At 37.9% G+C, this 24,516-nt stretch overlaps 3 protein-coding genes across 6 annotated transcripts in view; 1 reads left to right on the plus strand and 2 right to left on the minus strand.

Annotated features, from left to right (window-relative positions):
* LOC125240868 (pseudouridine-5'-phosphate glycosidase) overlaps positions 1–9,695 on the minus strand; it is a 197,260-nt gene extending 187,565 nt beyond the window's left edge. For 2 of the 3 annotated variants that reach the window (XM_048149012.1, XM_048149016.1), the window contains exon 1: positions 8,153–8,340. The gene's annotated coding sequence lies outside the window, so the exon portion shown is untranslated. Of the gene's footprint in view, positions 1–8,152; positions 8,341–9,566 lie in introns of those variants that run through there. The other variant, XM_048149014.1, reaches the window with a different exon arrangement.
* The window catches only part of LOC125240866 (EF-hand domain-containing protein 1-like), a 75,282-nt gene that overhangs the window by 7,669 nt on the left and 43,097 nt on the right, over positions 1–24,516 (plus strand). For both annotated transcript variants that reach the window (XM_048149009.1, XM_048149011.1), the window contains 4 exons: positions 5,461–5,616; positions 16,744–16,907; positions 20,202–20,298; positions 24,408–24,495. In XM_048149009.1, coding sequence (XP_048004966.1) covers positions 5,461–5,616; positions 16,744–16,907; positions 20,202–20,298; positions 24,408–24,495 — 505 coding nt within the window. The remainder of the gene's footprint in view (positions 1–5,460; positions 5,617–16,743; positions 16,908–20,201; positions 20,299–24,407; positions 24,496–24,516) is intronic.
* LOC125240873 (microsomal glutathione S-transferase 1) lies at positions 14,807–15,533 on the minus strand. Its single transcript, XM_048149023.1, has one exon. It carries the CDS (start codon positions 15,367–15,369, stop codon positions 14,920–14,922), a length of 450 nt encoding a protein of 149 aa, XP_048004980.1. The 5' UTR covers positions 15,370–15,533; the 3' UTR covers positions 14,807–14,919.

Here is a 24,516-nt window from a genome sequence, read left to right on the forward strand (position 1 = left end):
GTCCGAATAACACACAATATCTAAATAATTAACTAGCCTAAATAAATTAATAATGAAATATGCGTTTGAATATGAGTTGCATTTTATGGCTAAAATCGACTTTAACTCCATAACTCACTAACGGCAATAAAACTAAAATAACACGACATGAACGTATTGACGCTTAATAAAAACTTTGAAACCTTTGGGCTTTAGTTCATCTCACAGTTAATAATTCAAAACGACGAAAATACTATCAGTTTCAAAATCTCGTTTTAGTCATTAACCGTCATTATTGTTGCGTAGATGAATAACTCTAGTGCCCGTAATATAAAGAGTTATTGTTATGCGAACTGGCAGTTTAACAATATGATGAATAGAGAGCTAAGCGGTAGGTAATGAAATATTCTCGGCAAATGAGCGACAATCCCATTATGACGACCGTCTGCATCCTTCCGCGGCGGCGGGCCGGCGGCGGGCGCCGTCGGAGCAGCGGGCTATTCCCACTAGTTACCATCAAGTCGTTACCAGTGGTTACTGCGGAAAGTTGAGACTTTTCTTCCCATAAGTTACCACTCATATAAACCAATAAATACCCTAGCTCCAATGGCAAGCTGTTCAAATTAAGCTCGAGAAATACGTTTTTCAAAACCTCGCGAGATAAAAACAATAGAAATATTACTAGTATACCTACTTAGTATAAATTTTAGGTCGATTAGTGTTTCAGTGATAAAAAATGTTGGTAAAAGGTAGGGGAAAATTACCAGGTAAGTATTACACTAGTGCATGGGAAAACTCGGAGAGCAGTGCGCGCCGGCGGTGCTGTGGCGTGCTTTGAGCGTGTTACTTACATGTGAAAAATTCGTAATGTAATATAAGTAGACGACTATTCCAAAGTGCTTGTTGCTAGTTCTTTACATTTTTAATATGGAATCTCAGTAAAACGCGGTATCTTTACTTATGATTGATAAGTAGCCCAGGTAGATGTCTATTTTTTATAAGCATCGCATCGCATAGTTATCCTGTCCTCAATCCGGTTACGGAAAATAGGGCAATTCGCCCTAATTAAATATAGAACGCATAATGGATTTGGTCACTTAGCTGAACTAATCAGTTGGAAGGCGAAGGTAAACTGATATACGTCGATAGTTTTTGTTCACCTACACAACTTGTAGTCGACCTATCGGAGCAAAAGGGTCGTATAGATAATCCATAACGAGCATTTTTGCATATTTAAAATACCCCTTAAGATAAATTTAGGGCAAATTTTGATTTAACCGTTCTGTAGCCCAGGCTATCGTTGTTGTAATGGCGATCTAGCCAATGATTTTGATATTTCAATCGTTTACCTTCGTAGCGAACGCAACGCAATTGTCTCGGTCGCACCGCACTAATGTGGATAAGAGAGAAGGAGATGACTGCGGCACACAACGAAGCGTAAATTATTGGCGCATTGGCTAAGCACCCGGAATCCAGCCGCCCTTTACGTGTAGGTATATGCAAGCCATCGAGTTGGCGAGGAAATTTAAACATATATTAAATATCTTTATTAAATACTGCAATATTGGACTTTTATTGCAATATCGGATTCATGCAATATCTGCTCGAATATTAATTTTCAACGATATCTACTTGTGATATCATTGACGCAGAAAGCTATGTGCTACAGTAAAAGAATATTATAAAATGGCAATAGGTACAGTATTTGATATAAATATGGTGATATAAATATGGTGTTACCTATATGGAACAAATAATAAATCGGGCACTACACAAAGTTAAAAAATGCTCGGGCATTAATAATATATTGGGTTTTGCGAGTATTCATGCCTTATATGTGTGGCCTGAGTAGGCAGTTTGATCAAAACTATTCAAATAATTCAATTGCCATTATGCATAACGCCCACCCTCCGTTAAGTAATAATAATAATTTAACCTGTAGCCGTATTAATAGCTAAAATGACTATTGACAGCAGACTTTTGTATACAGTTTCATCCCAACCAACTCGCAGACAACCAACAATGCCTCTTGAGCTCTAGATCTCAATGATACCTAAGATAGGGGTGGCGATATACCTGCGAGTATGTGTGTATACGAATAATTGATCAAAATCATTATTTTTACATGCAATTTTATGTAAAAATCACACCACCTTCCCATCACAAAAAGAACTAAGTACGCAAATAAATATAACTAACTTCCACCAAAAATACAAAACCCGATAGGTACGTGCATCGCCTCTCTACGAGGCATCCTTCTGAAGTGTTGATGGTGCGAGATTCGAGAATTAGCAAAGTAATCGTTTTGATTTTACTTAGGCACACAAAATTGGTGTGCGCACTGCACAACCTTACCTAAGGTCAGTGCGGGCAAGACCGGCATAGTTTATTTGAAATAAAGTTTGAGTGGATAAAACTCTATAATTAATGTAGTCTGGCGTAATGCGCATGGTCCTCTGAGATAGCAAATATTATATTTTACAAAGCTTTTATAACATTTTGGTGAAATAAGGTACTTTTAAGTCATAAAAATCACATTTTATAAGGCTCGGCGGGTTGACCGTCCTCCCGCGATGAGTACAGAAAGACCGTCTAGTGCTTGTTGTCGCGTAATTTCATATGAGACTAGGTTCCAAAATCATGATCATTGTTATTTTACGTAATAACAGGGCAGAATGTGCTAGATTAATTAATAAAATAATGTAAAAAAATTGAACATATAAGCATTTTTCTATTTATAAGGCAAGACCGGCATAAGTCCCGTAGATGGGGTTCATAACCTTTTCTTTTCAGGTCCAGATATTGCATAATACTGTTTTTACAACGAACACCTGCGATACAATTTAGTCACGATATTACAGACTCATATAAATCCAACTACTTATCTGTTTTTGAAACTTTTTTATTAAGAAAAGGTAATAGGATATTAAGATGTCGTGAATTGGTTTGGTAACATTTCTTAGCAATGCTTGGTTTTTCTATAGTTACTACCAGAGTTACCACCTACCTGAGCTACCACCCCCGAAAACCTATTGACGACACCCATGACGACTTTTCAAAGTGACAGCCAGCAATGTCAATTAACGGTCGGGTAGCCGTAAAATAGTCGGTCAAAAGTGTCAAAACCGTTTTAAAGGGTACCCATACGGTCCCTGTTGGGTAATGCTGATTATAAAAATAATAACCAACTTGAATCCCTACTCTCTTTTGAAATATTTGTCACCGCATGTTGCACAATCTAAATATACTTAAACAAAAATAATAAAAAACGGTTAGAGCTTACGGTAATTCTACCAACTTAAATATGATGATGAATAATGCAGTGTAGGCTTACTTCTGTTCACCTCTTATCATTCTTCACAACCATGTCACATATATTTTATTTTTACTTAATACTTTTGAATGATTTTAGTAACACCATACGAATTATTATCAAAACTGTATTTCGAAGTTAAAATCAAAAACGGTACAACTATCATAAGCCAAAAACGTACATATAATATATATATTGATATTGTTTAGACTCGACTTATTTCCAATAAAGCCTAAAAAAGGTTGGCAACTCCTTGTTTATCATATGCCGGTCTTGCCTTTCTCTTTTATGCCGGACTTTCTGACTAGGCACAATTTCTAAGTTACATATTTCAGAACATAAAACTAGAAATTGAGCGCGTTTTGAGTAGAATAATAGTACTAGTAATAGTCAGAAATAACGGTTATTAAATGACTGCGTTACATACATGATATACAAATATTCCGACTGCTTCTATTTTATTTTATTTTTTTGCGGAACCATGTTGAACTTGATGTTCGAGTTCGAAACGAGAAACAAGTTTATTGTTAACTAGTGTTCGTCCTAGGGATATGTATTGAAGACCAATGGATTAAGGATGAAAAACTGCTATACCTCCAGAGGTGTGAGAGGCGTAGATATATAAACAAAAAAGTTATAGTCAATAGACGGTCTTTCCGGGTAGACGGTCTTCCCCACACTGACCTTATATAGTTGTACTTAAAATTCGAGACGTAAGAAAGCACATGCACCACACGTTTAGTTTACTATGACGCATTTACATAATTAATATATATGACGCGGTACGACGGAGTAACATCAGATTTGTAAGCAAAAGCCTCGTTCACAAATGAGCTCGCATTTGTCTGCTCCTGAATGCGAGTTTCTAGTCTTTGTACGCTGCGCGATGCCCACTCTCAGGCGCCATATTACCACCAGCTACCGAGTAAAGGACATCAGTGGATGTTGTAGTCTCGAGCACAGAATAAACAGTGCTATGGTACGGAAAGGACACTATCTACAGAACCGAAGTTCGACAGTAGTTCAGTTCGTGGAGACCCTTTCTAAATTGCAATATCACTTTCGACTACCTACTGTAGTATCCGACTACTGTCCCGAGATCAGATTCATACTTATTCACATTTGGATCCCGTAATTGCACCTACAGGACAAGCATAAATATATGATAGATGAGACAATACGCGTCTGTCCCCGATACTACTTGTCTTACTCTAGTACTTAGTAACAAATCTCGCGGACGAGGATACTATCGCGCCGCGGTGCTTGCCCTGCTGTGCAAGGTAAAAAAATCAACTAACAACAGTTATTTTTTTAAATTGAAACTGGGCGAAGTTTATCTTACACAAAGTAATCGTAATCGAGAAACGCGAGCACGGGATGAACGATGCCAAGTTCTTATCGCTCTATTTTGCTTTGGCTTTGGCCGACTCATCTCATCTTTACAAAGTTCGGCTACTTAACTCTGCATTCGTGCAACTTACCAATTGATATGCAGGCCTAGCCGAAGTGACAATCGATGACGCTACGTGGTGATCGAAATGCAGTATAGCTCTGTCATGCCACTAAAAAAATCGATAGAGAGAGCTAGCTGTGAAACGCTAACGAAGTGTAAGCGATTGTAACGTTGGATAGATACCATGGTTTATACAACGCTGTTTCGCTTCAAATCCGCTTTGCTTTCCTCACTGGTCTAGTAAAAGCCTTTATCCTGGTTCTGGTAAAGCCAATCGTCGGCAAGTTGTAGAAATAAATGCCAGGAGTTCCGAGAACCTTTCTCGTATCGTATATTCCAGCCGGCTACGTTTTAAAGGAAATTAAAATTTCCATTGCATTTTTAACAGATATTTCAATTAAAATATAATACTTATACAATACATACAAGTAGTCGATTCTATAAGTACTAACACGAAATATTGAATTGTACATGTGAATGTGACCCACGAAAGATTGAATCCATTTCGTGGGTCACACTCACATGTATATAAGTATTCAGTTGAAATGATGAATTAGCTAGTCTGCTACAAAATAATAATAATAAAAAAATGTTAGGTACCTACTTTCCTTTGATGAAGTTATCTGCATGTTACGAAGTCTAATAATGTAATTTACTATTATTAACTATATTATTTATTTATACTTAATACATACATGCTAATTTGTTGTTGCAGAATTCGGGTTTGTGGCAAGGCAGGATGATAAAACGCGGCAAAATACCAAAAAATAATCTCGGCGAGTTCTGGCATTGGAAGGATTTGGACGTCGGGAAAGATATTTGCATGTTTGGCAAGGTTTTCCACACCGTCTCCTGCGATTTATTCACCAAGGTAAGTTTTGTACAACTGACTCTTATTTGCTACATATACGAATTAGTACCGTCCTAAAAATAAATGCTATTGGAAAATGTTTGTTAACTAGTTCTGTAAGGCACTGGTCCCACCGCGAGCTAGTAAACTATGAGCTATCGGCTACAAAAACGAACAAAAGATAAGCACTCCCGTGCAAATAAAAGAGACACGGCGATTTTGATAGCTCACCGCTGAGCGAGTAACTATAAACATCGCCGTGTCTCTTTTATTTACACGGGAGGGATTATCTGTTGTTCGTTTTTATAGCCGATAGCTCATAGCTTACAAGCTCGCGGTGGGACCAGTGCCTAAGTTCCCAGTTCCCTTTAAGATGGTGGCAAACAAACATACAGCCCATCTGGTGATATACAAGCAGTCATGCGCGTTGCCGACGCTTTAGAAATCTGTGTTAATTTTTCGAATATTTCTAATTCTTTATTTTTCAAACTATTAAATAGTACATTACGATACAAGTGTGTAAAAAAGGAAGTTCGAAAGGAATGGCGATAAATTAAAACACGACCGAAGGGAGTTTTAAATCGACACGAGTTACAAATTTCCTTTTCGCACGTGTATCTTACGACGTTTTTCAGTACAGATTGCCTTCCGAAGTTTCGACCTGACTAATTTCGTAACTCGTATCGATTTAAAACACTCCCTTCGGTCGTGTTTTAATTTATCGCCACCTTTTCAAACTTCCTCTTTTTCGCACTTGTCTTGTATCGTGTTGTTATTATTTATAAAATTATGAATTTCTCTCGGCGGTAATTACGCAATGCACGCAGGTGCATTATTTTCGCCCGTGTCATACGTTTCTTTCGCACTCAAGTATATACCGGTGTACCTACTTGTTAACGTTCATAGTTCAATGGTCAAATGTTTCGTAATATAGATACACCTGTGCCTCAGCAACTTTAATAAACAGATTGCAAGATTTCGTGGAGTTGTGGTCGGCCCGACCCCGACTAGAGCGCAAATGGAAGTTGAGGTTGCAGTAGGTAGGTATTTGTAGTGGCAGCGCTCTAAAATCGTACCTTAACTGTAAATTTCATTTTCTCAAACATGGTATGAAATATTGATGTTATGTGCCTTATAATTGGCAGCGAAGTATGACGTTGCAGGTGCGGCTAGGACGATTGATAGATAATGGAATTTCATACAAACCTTGCAGGCCAAGGCCGGCAAAGTCTTCTTTTTTAATTTCCAAACACAGATAATTGTGACATAACATCCAGGTATTTAGCCAATTAAAAAAAAACTATAAGGGGCTTTATAGACGTGCCGACTGCAACTGGTACGGGCCCTAGACAATTTTTTTTAACTTTTTGTTTTTTTATAAGCGTATACGGGGTATCAAAGGAGAACGAAAATTCGATTATTTTTGCGCTACGACGCACCGTTTAGGAGATACAGCCATCCAAAGTTACTATTTTCAGTAGACTTTATTTATTTCATACCATGTTTGAGAAAAGCACTATACATACCTCGGCGGGAAATGGGGTTGCCCGCCTCAGACCTATCCTATCCTATGTCTATATGTCTTCGGCCGGCAGCCCCCTTTGTCCCGGCCTCTGTAGTAATGTTACTATTAATAACCAAAACGTTACGGTAAACCCCATTTTCTATCTGATTTTGAACTGCGCGCCAAGTGATGCGTTTTAGAAACAGATTTAAAGCGAAATGTAATGTTTCGATGTCGTTTATTACTTTTCCCCTCACTAGCTCGGAAACACGTGTTTTATCCTTTAATAACAGCGGGTAAAAACGCATTTTATCCACTAGTGGATAAAGTAATTTGACCTTGAATAGAGGCAAATTTCTTTAAAATTGATAAAAGTGGGTTAATCTAGTGATGAAGATGTTTTATCACCTGTGGAACTACTGGAAGCAGTGATAAACGCGTTTTTTGCGTTGTTGTACTTTCCTCGCTATAGTGAGGGGAAAAGTTTTGTGTTACACACGAGTGCAAATTTTACATCTCGTGTATTGAAAAACTCGCAAGCTCAGGATTCTATTCTGGAACCACTCGCTTCGCTCGTGGTTCAACTATAGACTCCTGTCGCTTGCTCGTTTTTCAATTCCACATTCTGCGTTAAAATACAACTTTGCACTCTTGTATAACAAATAATTATTAATCTATTTATAGTTTTATTTGAAATAAAAAATAACATTAATTATTGAAAATATCGTGCACCGCATGAATAACATACAATACCTACGTCAGTCAGATAATTTTATCAAGTCGATATCATTAGGCTGACCTTGTCCGCGCCGCGCGCTCCCGTCGGCGTCGTCGCCTGTCCTTCCACTCTCGCCGGCCTCAACATTTGCCGAAATATCCAACCTACCTGTCTTTTACCCTAACCTATACTTAAAATTTTGACCAATGACTAATAAGGTATTCTTACCTTATTTACAGCCACATTTAGCATTTAACAACATGAGATGTAAACATGTTTATAAACATAACCTATAAAATAAAATACGACGAATAATAGTTTAAATTACTGCTTACCTTTTCGGCTGATCTTCTTTAATGCGAGGACTGCTGTTTGTTGATTAGTTATATTTGGATTTGGAATTGTAAAAATGAGATAATTCGTCGATTTAGAAGAACTGTCTAGAGCCCAGCGTGGAATTATTATTACGCTACTCGATACCGGAGACGCCCGCGATTACCTGCTCGCTCGCGGCAAAACGGGGTATGTGCTGCACGCTTTTTATTGGGTAAAGACCCTTCGGACGGCGTTTCAGTGTGCCCAACACATGGGCTGAGGACGATAAGAAGGACCGTTAAGGTTTTGTTTTTTGCACTGATATCGGTTCGCACAATTTCATATTAAATAATGACCATTTGTGTTATTCACATGAATGATACTTAGGACCAAAGGATATGCACGATTTTATTGCCTATACATTTGGGTATGAAATCAAATCTTACTAATTACACATTCAAGGCATATCGACACGCTTATAATGTATATTAATACTATATATTAATACATTATAAGCGTGTCGATATGCTTTGAATGTGTATACCTACCTGCGTATTTTATATACTTATGTAGTCAATTATTTAATGATACTGTATGTAGGTAGGTATACATATTTAATGTTCCTCATAATGTTTAACAAAAAGCGATATACAGGGTGGTTCCTGATGATAAACCTAACTGCGTTTCGATTTATGGAAAAAAAACACGATGTATTGAATTTTGGCCCTTTTTTCTAAGAATACAAACATGTAAGTTTAGACTTTAAACCTAATACTGTCAGCAAAATCACTGACAATACAATGATGACTGTCATTTGACAAAGATGCGGTATATATATTTTTAACTCCCGACTCAAAAACGACGGTGTTATAAGTTTGACGTGTCTGTCTGTCTGTGTGTGTGTCTGTCTGTGGCATCGTAGCTTCCGAACGGATGAACCGATTTAGATTTAGTTTATTTGTCTGAAAGCTGAGTTAGTTGGGAGTGTTCTTAGCCATGTTTCATGAAAATCGGTTCACTATGTCATCATCCTTCTTGCGTTATCCCGGCATTTGCCACGGCTCATGGGAGCCTGGGGTCCGCTTTGACAAGTAATCCCAATATTTGGCGTAGGCAATAGTTTTACGATGAATGTTTTTAATCCCCACTATGGCTGCGGATATTTCAAAATTTTAATTTTTAATTTATTAAACCTATAGTCTCCGAGAACCTACGTAAACAAATTAGTAAACAAATTAGTATGCTTCGGGTCGGAGCTACAAAGGCAATTTTTATCGTAAAACGTTGTAATCTGCCGAAATTAAAACACCCTTTGAAATCACGAGACATAATTGATTATGAAAACGCACTGGAATGGAATGCGCCCTCTTTCAGTGTTATTTCAACGTGACCTACTTGTGAAAACTTTTTGAAATGCGGGTTAAGAATACTTACCACTAATAACCGCTCTAGCCCAAAATGTTCTAAGGAGTCCGAAGCAAGCTCGGTTCTCCAAACAAACGTAGATCTGCCCAGCCAGATGGCTCTGAAACTTTAAACTTACAATAGGATAAGATACTTCTGGGGCTGTAATTCCCATACTGATGTCGTAGATTTAAATGAAGCTTTGTTATTATTATTCACATGTAGATATAGGTATGTATTACCCTAATTATAATTATATCTATCATACTTAACACAACTTATTGATTTAGTGCGATATTGTCAATTTATGTCTAAACACATAATGTTTATATGTTGAATTTATAATAGTTATTTGTTATACAAGGGGGCAAAGTTGTATTTTAGCGCCGAGTGAGGAATTGAAAAAGGAGCAAGTGAAAGGATTCTATAGTTGAAGTTCGAGAATAGAATCATGAACTTGCGAGTTTTTTAACACACGAGAAGTAAAATACATTTGCACCCGAGTGTAACACAAAACTTTTCCCCTCGCTATAGCGAGGAAATTACAACACAAAAAATGCGTTTATCACTGCTTCCAGTAGTTCAACAGGTGGTAAATCATCTTTAGTAATAAAGATGATTCACCTACTTTTATCAATTTTAAAGCAGTTAATTTTACTTTATTCAAGGTCAAATTACTTTACCCACTAGTGGATAAAATGCGTTTTTACCCGCTGGTATTAAAGGACAAAACACGTGTTTCCGAGCTAGTGAGGGGAAAATATTTATTGAGCTTACCTTATCTTTGTTTTTGAGGTCCTAAATAATTTTCGACTGTTGAAATGTTATTTTCGGTAATTATATGGCTGTTTGTCGACTCACGAGACTGTTCTACAGTCTCATCATAACTCACAATGTATAAGACGAGTTCGTTACAAATTACAAATTCTGTCAGTAAGATTTATTACCATTAGCTTTTGCCCGCGGCTTCGCTCGCGTTAAATTCGAAAATGGCCGAATGCTCCATACAAACATCCATCCCCCATTTTATGGAAGTAGAGGTTGGAAAGAGACAAAAAGTAGTCTATGCCACTTTCTATCCCAGGGATAGTATCCTTTCAACTATGTCCACTTAAAAAAAAACGTCATTTCGTTCACCGCACCCTTACGGGAGCGCGACCACTCACAGCCATCGCAGCAGCATTAAGTGGCCTTTCACACCAAGTTACTCAAGCAGGCGGGTTCTGAGGTGTCGAACACAACCATTCGTTCGTTCAATTCGTCGCTCCGTTTTGCCGTGAAAGACGGACAAACAAACGGACACACACACATTCCCATTTATAATATTAGTATGGATATCGGACAAACAAGTATGGCTATACTTATGCACAAGTTTAATGTTCTCTTACAGTGTACGTTTTAGACTTAAGAGTGTTGAAAAAGTTTAAATCCCCAAAAATAAAAATGACAATAAAAAGTACGTAAGAGATAATCAATTCAAGTTAAGATTCAAAGCGCGGTTCCTATGCAATAACAGAGCAATAATGTGAAACGAATGGTCGTCGTAAAACCTTCGAATGGCTTTTAGAATAAAGCCGCCGGCAAGGCCGGGGACTTAAGAGATGTGTTTATTGTCGTCGTGACCGGCGTGCGGCGGTGGTGGGTGGTGGCAGACTGGCAGTGCACGCACTCGCGCCTTATCGACTGCTGCAACGATATTTGTCGACTTGTTTATCGCGCATGCTATATCTCACATGCGGAACTCTGCACGGGTAGCATGGTCGCGCGATAGACGATAAAATATCAGGCCGTCCCTATCGCACTATTAGTAAGTGCGATAGGGACGGCCAGATGTTTTATCATTTATCGCGCGACCATAATTGCCTGCCTGACACTGTGTGAAGCGTTAGAAGCGGCAAGGTGCGGTGCGATTTCCAAACCAATGACATTTCCAAGCCAATGAGTTTCTTGGTGCCTACCTATGTATACCGCGTGTTTCTTTACTGCAAAGACGTATAAGTATAACTCCGTAGAGACAAATAAAGTCTAAGAAAAGAAAAACATACCACGTTACCATCAAGAGAAATGTACGGTCGGCTAGATGGCGCTAATATGGTCCAAATGGTCAAAACTAGGTTCATAAGTGAGAAGTGTATTTTCAAAAGGACTTAAGTATTTCTATAAGTCAACAATAAGGGTTATTTCTCTAGGAAGACATAGATAAAAATCCTCATCAATCCTCAAGTTATAACTTATAAGCCTATGGGCAGTCTATAATACACTGACTACATATTTTAATTTGAAAGTAATTATCTATATACTTAACCCGCTTTGGTGTACTGTAACAAGTACTGTGCACTCCTGGGGGCCGATTTTTGAGTCTCACTACGTTCGAATTCAGAAAATTGTCACTGAAAATAATAGGCAATTCACCGTTTTCAACCGGTATTTTAGTGACAGTGAGACTCAAAAATCGGCCCCCTGAACTCAAACTGACTCATTTTTTCAGTAACATCAAAGAGGATCGAGTTTCTAGAGAATTACTGCCAAAGAAAAATGTATAGTCACATTGCATAGACTGCCATCTCTCGACACAGGCTTACATTTTTTAACCTCAGTTTTGACAATTTGGCCCATATTCTAAGCTTGATTATGTGTTAAAATGTCAAATATCATTATTACCGCTATCTAGCCGAGAGTCCCCCAAAGGTGTATCGCCATCTAGCCCACCGTATCTTTTTCTCTATGGTACCGAGGTACGTTTTTTTTAGACTTTATCTGTCTATACGGAGTTACACATGTCTTTGGTAACATTAAATACTTAGGTATATTTTCATACAACACTTATCAATTCAAAACTTTCGAAAGAAAGGTTTAATACAGGTATGACTTGTCAAGGTTTTGTATAAATGGTTAAAATATTAATGTTTGCTAATGATTTTGAAAAAATAAATCACGTTGTCTTATCCGTTTCAGCTATAACCATTTAATGTCAGAAGCTACCATAATATAGAAATTGATGTTCAATGATCTTACATTTTGTATTTAGTAAATAATTATCTGGAATGTCTTGTTGTGTAAAGGTACTTTGATATAGGTACTGGGTTGAGGTGGGTCGTACAAGACATTGATAATTAATTATGTACTTACAACGCCCGATGTTAAGGAATGAAAGCCTGTGATCTGTTTAAAAGGGATGATGTTAGGTATCAAATATACATAAATAAACTCACGCCTGTATTCCCAAACGGGGTAGGCAGAGCTTATAAAACTGCTAAAATTTCAGTGCCACCAGTGGCACTTTTAATTGGCAATCAGGAGGTTGAAAGAAGACTAAATTGTGATAATGCTGTGGCAGGTTGTCAGGCCTTTGCCCACACCACAATGGAACCCAAATCCCACAGTCGACTTCTACGACACCCACGGGAGGAAAGGGGTGGCTGATACAGATTATTTAACTAATGAACTTTAGCGATGCTATACCTCTAATATTGTTATAATATAAAATGTTATGTCCTTAGTATCTTCACGTAAAAGAACTAAAAGTTTATTAAATAACATATTAGAAGACAGCGGAGTAATTACTCTTTGAAACCCCGTTTCAAACGTGATTAAGAAGGCGTCGAGGAGGCAAAGCGCTATTTGCGGTGCCAAAGAGGGGGCAGTAAAAATACTATTACGACATAACAGACTGCACAGTACACATATCCTCAAGAATTTGATGTGTTAAGTGAGAAGTGCCTTTTAATAACGAATTGAAGAAAATAGGGCATTAATAAATTTAGATATAATATATTGAAATTAGTAAATCGTAGGTCTAATTAGGGTAAATAATTGTCAGTAACTAAGCCTTCCAATAACTGGCCAGCTTGTACTAAAATTAATCTTTATAAACAAAATTCAGTTTAGCAAAACTTGGTGATGTACCCTATAAATACTCGTAGTAATGCAACAATTGGTAATTGCTTCCCAAATATGACTTTTTTGTATAATTTTATTGTGTACGAACATCTCTTTATACTTATGGGGCGACAATTGCCAATCTAACTTTAACACATAAGGTACAGCGGGCAATTACGACGAGTATCCACTGGTCATGGCATGCGTTTTCGTGGATGGATACATATGGTGCTCAAGTTAACAGTGGAAAACATGGAAAAATATCTATAAGTTGAAAATTGACCCCCAGTCGCAATTGCCGCGCTGTACCTTACTGTTCGGTTAATTCTTAATGTTACAGTGATTAATATATCTTATACTTTTAAACGAGCAATTCTTGTATATTTATTTATTTATTTATATATTTATATATACCGACGATCTCGGAAACCGCTCTAACGATTTCGCTGAAATTTGTTATGTGGGGGTTTTCGGGGGTGAAAAAATCGATCTAGCGTAGCTTTAGATCCCGGAAAACGCGAATTTTCGAGTTTTCATGAATGTTTCTTTCGCGTTAGTAAACGTAAAATATGGTCGTTAATTTCGCCGCGCGCGCATCGTCCGCTTAGCTCAGTCGTACGAGGTCGGTCTAATGTACGCAGATAGATCGTAGGTGTCAGGGTTTCGAATCCCGGCTAGAAATTAAGTTTTTGTTTTTTGTCTTTTTTTTGTTTTTGTATTTATAAGAGTTTTTTTATCTAAAGGCGTGATATATTAAAATAGAACCGAGCGAAGCTCGGTCGCCCAGATATTTATAGTAATTATGTACTGTTTGTGTCGGTTTGGTGACGATAACATTGATAACCTAGCACGATACGCGATGTATATACAAATAAAATTCAATTGCATTCGCATTAATGTAATGTAACATGCGTTAATCACGCCTATTTTACGTGGAACAGGATATTCGCGGTCAAGCTTATTTTCCGTGGGTTGTTAATGTATAACGAATTGACATGATGTTATTATATTAATTACAGTACTTTAAATTTAATGTGATTTTATTGGATTTTGTAAACATCGACGTTTAATACCTATGTTTTAGTACACATATACATGTATTATTTAATAGCGCAGTTATTAGTTCTTTTTAAATTAGGATTTTATTACTACATAATTAAAATTATAATTATTGTCATACACAATATTGTCAGTTCATAAAAGTAGCCACTTTAGAAATCAACTTCACACGTTACTGCATATAACTTTAATAACGGCTATTAAAGTTCTTACTTAAACAATTTTTTTGATCATACATGTACAGCAAGGGGTTCTATATGTATATGCCCAGGAATCACTAAACGGAGTAAAAATCAGTATTACAAGTTGATGTAACATGTAAAAGTGTGTAGTATTTGAGCATTGGTTTAATAACATATAGAGAACACATATTTTTATAACCTTTATTGCATCACACAACATAAGAAGCTTAACTTATAAAGTAAGTAAATGTCTTGTTCACAAATCACAATGCAGTCGCATAGTGCAGCACAACTTGCACTCCCATGTAAATGTTGATGCCGTAGGGCACCAGGTAGGCGAGCGCGCGCGCCGGCTGCGGCAGCGGCAGCACCGCGTACACGAGCGTGTGCAGCACGCGACCCGCCGCCGCCAGCCGGAACAGCAGCGTCGCCCACGCGCCCGCCGGCCCCGTCGTCAGGTACAGCGCGCCCAGGATCCAGAACGCCGGGATGTTCTCCAAGTCGTTCAAGTGTGCCCTCCTCACGCGCTCCACTTCCGGATCGTCCAATTTTATCTTTCCCCTGAACGCCTTGGCGTCTTCGGGGTTCGCGAACGCCTTGCGCCGCCCGCGCGTCAGCGATGTCAGCGTCGCCACTACTAACATCTTAAGCGCCAGGATGGACGAGTACACGATGTACGACCTCACGGCCGGGTCTTCCAGCGATATAACCATTTCTAGTCTCCGTTGTGATCTGTTTACGCGGCACAAAAGAGGTGTACCCGCTCGGATAGTAACACTCAGAATGATAATAAACAACGATGACCGCAAAATAGATACCGCTACGCATTCACCGTAATGCAACTATTGAAGCATATCTAATATTATCTACATTTCCTGCTTAAAACAGATTTCAGAAATCACTTCTCCGTAAAATAGGAATTGGAACGTAGGTTTAATAATAATGTCCACACCACTCGATAACGTTTTCTGTTCAAAGGTCAATGCCCATAACGGTAAATTCTTAGCCTAAATGTAAATAAGCTGAGAACAGACGTCTCTCGAACAAGTATATTAATTTTGGTGTATTTTGACTGATTAAAATATAAATAAACCTAATGTTTCCGTTATGCCTGTATTTTTAGTAACAAAGAATCTGTAAATACCTGAATAGATCCTTACAAAATATAACCTATTCTTAATTTGTAAAAGGCATTCAATTCTTTTTCAAAACAAATGATAACGTAGTACATAATATAGATGTTAAGGCATTTTCAGAATATATTAATTGTTTATTGTAAATTCTTTAATATTTAATCAGTAAATGTAATTAGAATCCTAAAATGTAAATAAAATAACCAAGAATATGAGAGATATTCTGGGATACCTGAATCCTACATAATTCTTGTACCTAGTTAAGTGTAGTTAAGAAACTGATACTTAAAATGCTTGTTTGTTGATTGTCCTAGGTTGCCTAGGCTAGGTAGGATTGGCCTAGACTTATTAGCCGTGTAGCCAGTGGGTCAGTGCCTAGCTCTCTCGTGCGGCAATGACGATCGCATGCGACTTGCCAATGGAACGGGGCAACGTCGTTCGAGACGGAAACTGCTCCAACTGGCGTCTTACCCGAATGACAAGCTATGCGACCAAAATTATTTTCATACTTAGTCGTTTCTCTCTCAAAAGTCAGTCACTAGCATAGAAAAATATTTTTTTCTATGATCACTAGTGAGTTGAACTCGCGCCGCGAGAGAAATTACATCACACAATTTCCCCAATGTTTCTATCCTTTGAGTTTTGGTTTGGATCGCTTGGTTTGGTTTGGTTCGCTTGAACTTTTTTTAATATTCTCCAAATTTTCTCGCCAAAAGGGCCTGTATAACGTCATTGTCAAGTTTCGAATGGGTCGGCAACGCGCATTAGACACCCCTTGAGATGCAGGCGTCCATAGGTTACGGTGACCGCTTTCCATCAGGCGGACTGTTGACAAAAAAATTGGCTCATCAAATAACTTAGGTACCTTTCAGCCCAATCGGGCCAGTAGTTGGTAGAATCTCCGCTGCGACAGATGGACTAACCATCTCATCCAAAACAAAACTTATTTACCAGGAATGGTTAGAGTCCCAAGGCATAGAGCTGTCGAAAGAGGAGGAGCTACCTGAGGACCAGTACACGCAGCAGGAGCGGTGGAAGAGTGTGCCGACGCCGCACCGCGAGAGCAAGAAGGAAGACAAGCTGCGCCGCTTCCTCGAGTACGATGGGAAGGTGCTCGCGTGAGTTCACACACTTCTTAAGCCTCATTCAAGTGCTCTCATCACTAAATAGTATACAACCAAGTCGCTCCCGTAGTCTGTGTGTCTGGCTGTCTTTTCGTGTCGAGGTTTTTTTTATACAATAAATAGCACTCACGGCAGCCCTGGCCGTCGCTTCACTACGATTTAGTTCTTAGATGTATGCTTAGATCTTTAAAACTACGCAACAGATTTTGCGGTTTTTTTAATATATAGAGCGATTCAAGAGGAGGGTTCACGTACTGTATACGCGTGCAAAGCCGGGGGACTCGAGGATTTTATAATAGAGTTTGAAGACCTGATGTTCTCAGATCCTAACTCTGACTGACCTCAGAACCTCTTCCTACAACGTAAAGAAGTCGGTTAAAAATATGTCCGACTTCTACAATATGATTTATATTTTAAAACACGGACATCGAGTAATTGTATGCAGCAAGATTTTCGCACAGCCAGCATACTGACGATGCATTTTCCCTCTCAACTAAGCACTGCCGAGCAGAGTGTTCTTCATCAAGTAAAGTCGAGTCGAGCGCTCATCGGAATTAATAATGAGAAATTGCCAACGTCTAATAATTGGCCTATAGTCAAAATACAGATGGTGATGGTTTTCAGTACAGATGGTGTTGTTTTTACGCACTAGTGCGAAAAGTGGTTCATTATATGCCAGGTCAAAACTTCGGAGGCTCATCTGTACTGAAAAACGTCGTACGATACACGTGCAAAATTCGTAACTCGTGTCGATTTAAAACACTCCCTTCGGTCGTGTTTTAATTTATCGCCACTCGTTTCGAACTTCCTTTTTTACGCACTTGTATTGTAATGTACTATAATATCTTTACGAATAGGTAATATAATATACAGAGTTTATTTTTAGTACAGGGTACGAGTACAACTTCAAACTCAAATAATAAGCTGCGGGCGTAGCACACTAGTGGGATATATTTTATCGCATTGGTGCGTTCCTATAGGTAGCACCAAAGAGGATCGAGTATTATAGAGAGTTACTGTCAAAGTAAAATGTGTAATCACAGAGAGCATAGACTGCCATCTCTCGACACAAGCTTAAAACTTTTGAACCTCAGTTTTGACAATATGGCCCATATTGTTAGCTTGGTATGTGTTAAAATGTCAAATATTAATATTAGCGCCATCTAGCCGAGCGTTCCCCAAAGGTCCCCTAGGCCACCGTACCTTTTTCTCTAGATCTTTGAGGTACGTTTTTTTCTTAGACTGTAGCTGTCTATACGGAGTTACATTATGTCTTTGGTAGCACTTACAAATAGTGAGAAGAGGACGGCCTGACGTTATATACTTAATATACTTATATATTGCTTGCCTGCCTTGATTAGTTTACCATTCGGCTAGCCTGCGTTCGTCCAGCGATTAGAACACCACCCTGGCGGCTATTATTGTGGACTTGGTGAGAATCAAGCCGGGATTGTTCAGGAATCGCGCAATTTGCGTGTTTAATTTACTTATGCCATGATTATTATTTAGACACTACATTGTTACTTCTTTTTATTCTACATTTCTTAAATTTGATGTTTTATAATGATTGGTGTTTTAGTTTTATTTCGGGCAAATATAAATTTATTTATTTGAAATTTCCGTCTTTTTCATTGAATTTTTTTTTATCTTCGCAATATTTTGACTAGTAAGGTTACTTTTGGTTTTCGGATCAAAAATGCTCAACGAAATAAATACCTCAATAAAAAAGTTTGTGCAAAAGCCCCAGAGTGCTAATTTTGGTATGAATCAAAGACATATATAACTCCGTATAGACAGATAAAGTCTAAGAAAAAAACGTACCTCAGTACCATACAGAAAGGCATTACACCTTTGGGGTACGCTCAGCAAGATGGCGCTAATATTAATATTTGACATTTTAAAACATATCAAGCTAAGAATATGGGCCAAATTGTCAAAACTGAGGCTCAAAAGTTTTAAGCCTGTGTCGAGAGATAGCAGTCTATGCTCTGTGATTACACATTTTACTTCGACAATAACTCTCTATAATACTCGATCCTCTTTGTACATGAATGAACATTTTTTTATTTGTTCATAAGTTGCCAAAGTACAAGTATTTTATGTAATTACCTATTTCGAAATACGTCAAAGCCTCAACTATATCTAATCATGATAAATCTAATCGGCTTTCCGAGCTGGCAGCTGCAGCAGTGCACCTGAAATCCTCTGAGCCCCGACTTTAGTCTCAGTTGCCATTAACGTCAATTCTATCGATTTTGAACAGTACCCACGCCCAGTTTTGATTTTGAATAATGGATCTTTAGTAATACCTAAAGTCAACTGGGAGGGTTTTGCGTCTGGTCGGGTAAATGCGTCTAATGCGTCTTTTGAGTCTGTTGAATATATTTTGTAAACTGAATATATTAGAGCTATGCTAGCCCTATTCAGCCGTAGCCAATACATATATAATCGCTCGCAGGTACTATTGATACCTACTCAAGCAAGCAAAATATTACATAATTGAACCGAAAAGTAGCGAGATTTCCAAAAAGTAGTATTTTGAGCGTTGAGAAGGTTACAAGACACGAAGGTGAAGCAAATTTTGCCCCGAATATAACATATTTGCTTTCACCACATCAACACTAGTACAATTCTGACAAACAAAATAAAATTAGAAATTGTTTTAACTGTTTATCATTCAAAACCCTCATATTTATTTGAAAGTGAATTCTGCCAGCCAACTTAACATAACAAGTTGACATGTGTATGATATGACTTCGCACACTACTCCACAAAGGCTCTCGAGTTCTCGACGCTCTCGTTCTAGATACTCCTTAACAGTTGGCATTGTGAAATAGTTACTTGTTTTACAAGGGGGCAAAGTAGTTGTTTAACTGCACGTGCCAATATTGATACCCGAACAAGCGAAAGATTCCAATATTGAACCGCGAGCGTAGCGAGTGGTTAAAATAGTGGAATCTTGAGCGTTACGAGGGTATCAAGGCACGAAGGTTAAACAAACTTTGCCAACGAGTGAAACACAACATTTTTCACCACACTAATACAAACAAAATACTGACTATAAAATATCAAAATAAATGATATCCATCAATTTATTCAATATTTATGAATCAAAATCATAATTTATAGGTAAAATCTAGCAGCCAGATTAAGACATCGAGTTAAAATTTGTATGAAATTACTTTGCCCCCTTGTGGATAAAATGCAATTTTGCTATCTGTTTTCGAATGGCAAAGAAAGCCTTTACCAGTTGGTGTGGTGAAAATAAATACACCTTTCCTTTTTCAGTTTCGACGTGTATTGGGACAACAGAGATGCAGAAAACGGAGAACTCACCCACTACAAACTTTTGTACTTCCTTCAAGATGATACTATTTCGGTTAAGGTAAAATATTGCTTCGTCAATGTGAATTAGGGTAAATCGTCTATTGTTGACAAAAAAAACCATTCAGCCTAATATTCGTGTGATACTATACAGCACGACCACGGATGATTTTACTAATTCTGTTGCGGTACAAATTCATGAAAAAAATGTACTTTTTTGTACTTACGTTTAAAAAAAATACCCGCATGATTTCGGAGTTTTGACATGGGTTGTGGTCGTGCTAGATAAGTACTTCCTGGCACGACCACACTATATTTATGTTTAATTTTAAAAGGTAAGTACAAAAAAGTACATTTTTTTTCGTGAATTTGTACTGCAACAGAAATTTAAAAACTCATTAAATATAGTGTGATCGTGCCAGGGAGAACCTACCTAGCACGACCAGTCGACCACGGCCCCTATGTCGAAACTCCAAAACCATAAAGGTACATTTTTAAACGTAGGTACAAAAAAGTACATTTTTTTTCGTGGATTTGTACCGCAACAGAATTAATAAAATCATCCGTGGTCGTGCTGTATATGTATAGTATCACACTAATATTCACAGAGCTGAAATAAGTACATACTTAGGTACTTACTTACATTTTTAAAGTAGGTAATATTTATTTATGAATTATTACAATTAACACATCATTACAGTTTGCACCAAAGAGCTGTAAAAATTAAACACGTATTGTTTATGTAGCGGCTACTGTTTCTGCCTTCAGAAAGCTCTTAACTGATCATATCCTCGATGTAGGGAACAAATCAAATTATTTTAATAAAAATTTGTTATTGCCTTAATAAATAGTTTTTTGATTTGAAAGTGCCGCCCACCCCCTCTCGGTTACCTCACAGTTACCGCCTGTCAAAAACGAACTCGACTGCCTACAAGCATGGTACGCGTTCACCTACACGAGCTTAGAATGTGTGCTAGGAACGCGCCTCTTTCATATATTTGATCGCCAGTGTCCGAGATGTGCTCCGGTCGCCGGCGGTCGAGGTGGTGTAGCGGTTTATCACGTCAGCCGCGTTCGATTCCCGGCTTCGCTACCAGTGGGCTTGATCGCTTTTTTCTTTAGTGTATGGTATCTATTTCAGTTTATTATGATCATATCCTGTTTAAATATCTAGGTACTTAGATATAGGCTAGGTGGCTAGGCTAGGTGGGGGTCTACCTATAATATAGAGGTATAACTACCTAGATAACAACATAATTATGATCATATCAATTTAATCTGTTCCCGAGCCTGTCACTGAAATTTGTTGGTCAGCGCATTCAAAGATTAATTGTGCTTTACTAGATAATATTCAAATCCCATTATACGCTCATCATCTACTAATTATATGTCTCGAATGCAATCATACAATGGTAACTAATAGCATGTCACCAACTTCCAATCTATTTCTATTACCATATTGATGGGTGGACATAGTGCATGCCTATTATGTCTGATGTTTGTGTTAAGGACCGTAGGCATATCTTTGACATGCGACAAATATCCTTGTGAGAGAAAATAGCATAGGTACATGTGATAATATGTCACATTCATATTTTATAATAAGGTACAGCGGGGCAAATCTCAACTGGGGGACAAATGTAACTGGTCCATTTTTCCCAGGTTTTACAATGTTTGCATTATTAAATAGAGTGTCCATCGGTTACATATGGTAGGCGTGTTCAGTGGATACATGTAGAACTCAACATCATAGTGTAGTAATGGAAAAAATGGACTAGTTACAATTGCCCCCCAGTCGAGATATGCCTCGCTGTACCTTATGTAGAACAATGATTATTTTATATGCTTGAATGCAATGTTTGTTTTTAAAAATAAAGGATTGTCTCCTTTAAGTAAAATGAGCCGCTTAAGGATTTAAGGTATTTCCCGAGCCCGACTTATCTTTCCACGCTGTATACATACTCATAGCTACAAAAACCGGCCAAGTGCGAGTCGGACTCGCGCACCGAGGGTTCCGTACAAACATTAAAATTATTAAAAAAATATATATTATGTGATGTAACTAAAAATTTATGGTTTTCGTAATTTTTCCTTTATCTATGCTATAAGACGTTGCTTCGTACCAAATTTCAAGATTCTGAGTTCACGGGAAGCACCCTGTAGGTTTTGATTCCCTTGCAAGTGTCGAAAATTTGCGGCATAAACGGCTGTATCTTTTGATTGCATTGGCTTAGAAGTTTGATTTTTTCACAGCTTCAAGGGACAGTAGACCTGAGTAATTGATATAAATTTCAGCTTCATACCTCCACGCGTTCCTGAGAAAAAGGGTCTTGACAGACGGACGGACGGACAGACGGACAACAAAGTGATCCTATAAGGGTTCCGTTTTTTCCTTTTGAGGTACGGAACCCTAAAAATCACAAATGTGATTTATTATTCGCCGGTAGTGTACACGTTTTTGTCTGAAACAAGCAAGCGCTTTTATTATTTTGTTCAGCATTAAGCGACTGTACCCGCTGTAACAGCTTGAAAATTCAGCGCCTCCTAGAGTAAGTATTTTGTAAGTAGGTAAGAAGCTGTAGACCCATTTGTCTTAAACACGCTATTTACTCATTGTTCCGCGCACAATCTCGAGACAAGAACATTACACCGGCGGCGGCACCGTAGCTTAAACCCGCATAAAGAATGAATGCACTCGTTGGGAAACGGAGAATTAAATACCAGCATGTTCAGGATCGACCTGACAAGAATTGAACCACTTCTCGCACTAGTGCGTAAAAAAACACCATCTGTAATGAATAATGAAATACATATTTATTTGATAATTATGTTTGAAAGCGACACACAAATGGGCAAACGTATGCATTAAAATTTTGTTGCTGAGCATTAGGGTTTTGTTCACAAATACATCACCTATTCATAAACAGTTTTCACTACCCTATTTTGGAAAGGGGTCTTTTCTTACCTTGGGTTTTATGGGGTGACTTTTTAATTATTCTATTTTTATCATAAGACAAAAATTTCTCAATACCAGGCCCCGTAGCCGAATGGCATTTCTCCGACGCCAAACGAAAGCGATACGCCGCTGGCTCTGTCGCGCCAATACGCAAGCGCGATAGAGATAGATATCTACTAGCGCTTCGTTTCGTGAGCGTTTCGTGAGCGATTGTGCCATTCGGCTAGCCACCCTGTTGTGAAAAGCTATATCACATGGTACCTATTAGTAAAATTATTTCCTACTGAACCTTTTTGAAATGCCATCTTTATAACTTTATTCATAAAACAACATACTTACAATTTAATATCGAACACATTACAAATCAATCACATAAACATTAAATTTAACAAAATATGCATATCAAATTGCAAAAAAATTATACCGTGTAAGTGCCACATACCTAAATGTGATCGCCATCGAGTACTGATTAAGAAAAATGGTTGCTTACCATGTTAAGTGGTTCATTATTCATTGTATGTCAGGTCGAAACTTCGGAGGGCCAGCCATCTGTACTGAAAAATGCCGTACGATACATATGCGAAAAGGAAATTCATAATTCATAATTGGCTCTGTATTGCTATTCTAAATTTATATTGTATCATTCATAGCTGTTGGAATTCCTTGTATAAATAAATAAATAAATAAATAAATAAATAACTCGTGTCGATTTAAAACACTCCCTTCGGTCGTGTTTTAATTTATCGCCACTCGTTTCGATCTTGTCGTTTCGAATTTACTATTGGTCCCTTGTAACGCAATCCACTACTTAATTAATAAGCATTAATTATTATATTGAAAAGGGATTGTACAATGTATAATATTATGCAAAATATAATACGGTTAGGTTGATAAAATAAATAAATATTATAGGATCACAGTTTCACTGAGCCCACGGTAAATTCAAGAAGGCTTGTGTTGTGGGTACTCAGACAACGATATATATAATATATAAATCTTATAATTTATATACGAAAACATCCATGACTCGGCAACAATATCTGTGCTCATCACACAAATAAATGCCCCCATCGCTGTGTCGCGCTCCAATGTATACCAAGGTGCGCCAGACCGGTCGTCAAAATATAATACGGTTAGGTTGATCGGGTTATATGTATATAAGGATCCAGTTTCATGAGCTATAAATTCAGTTTCTTAAGAGTTCCTAATTGCAGGAGCTGCATGATGGCCGAGGTGGGAAGGAGCCTTTCCCTCTGCTGCTGAAAAAACGGAAATTGCCTAAAAAGTGGAAGGAGGTTCCGGGTTCGTATTCTATACGATAGT

Source organism: Leguminivora glycinivorella, chromosome Z (assembly GCF_023078275.1).
Source record: "Leguminivora glycinivorella isolate SPB_JAAS2020 chromosome Z, LegGlyc_1.1, whole genome shotgun sequence".
Taxonomy (NCBI): Eukaryota; Metazoa; Arthropoda; class Insecta; order Lepidoptera; family Tortricidae; genus Leguminivora; species Leguminivora glycinivorella.

What these genes read in the sequence shown, in the direction of transcription:
- LOC125240873 (XM_048149023.1), bottom strand. Translation starts at nt 15,369, where the DNA reads ATGGTTATATCGCTGGAAGACCCGGCCGTGAGGTCGTACATCGTGTAC.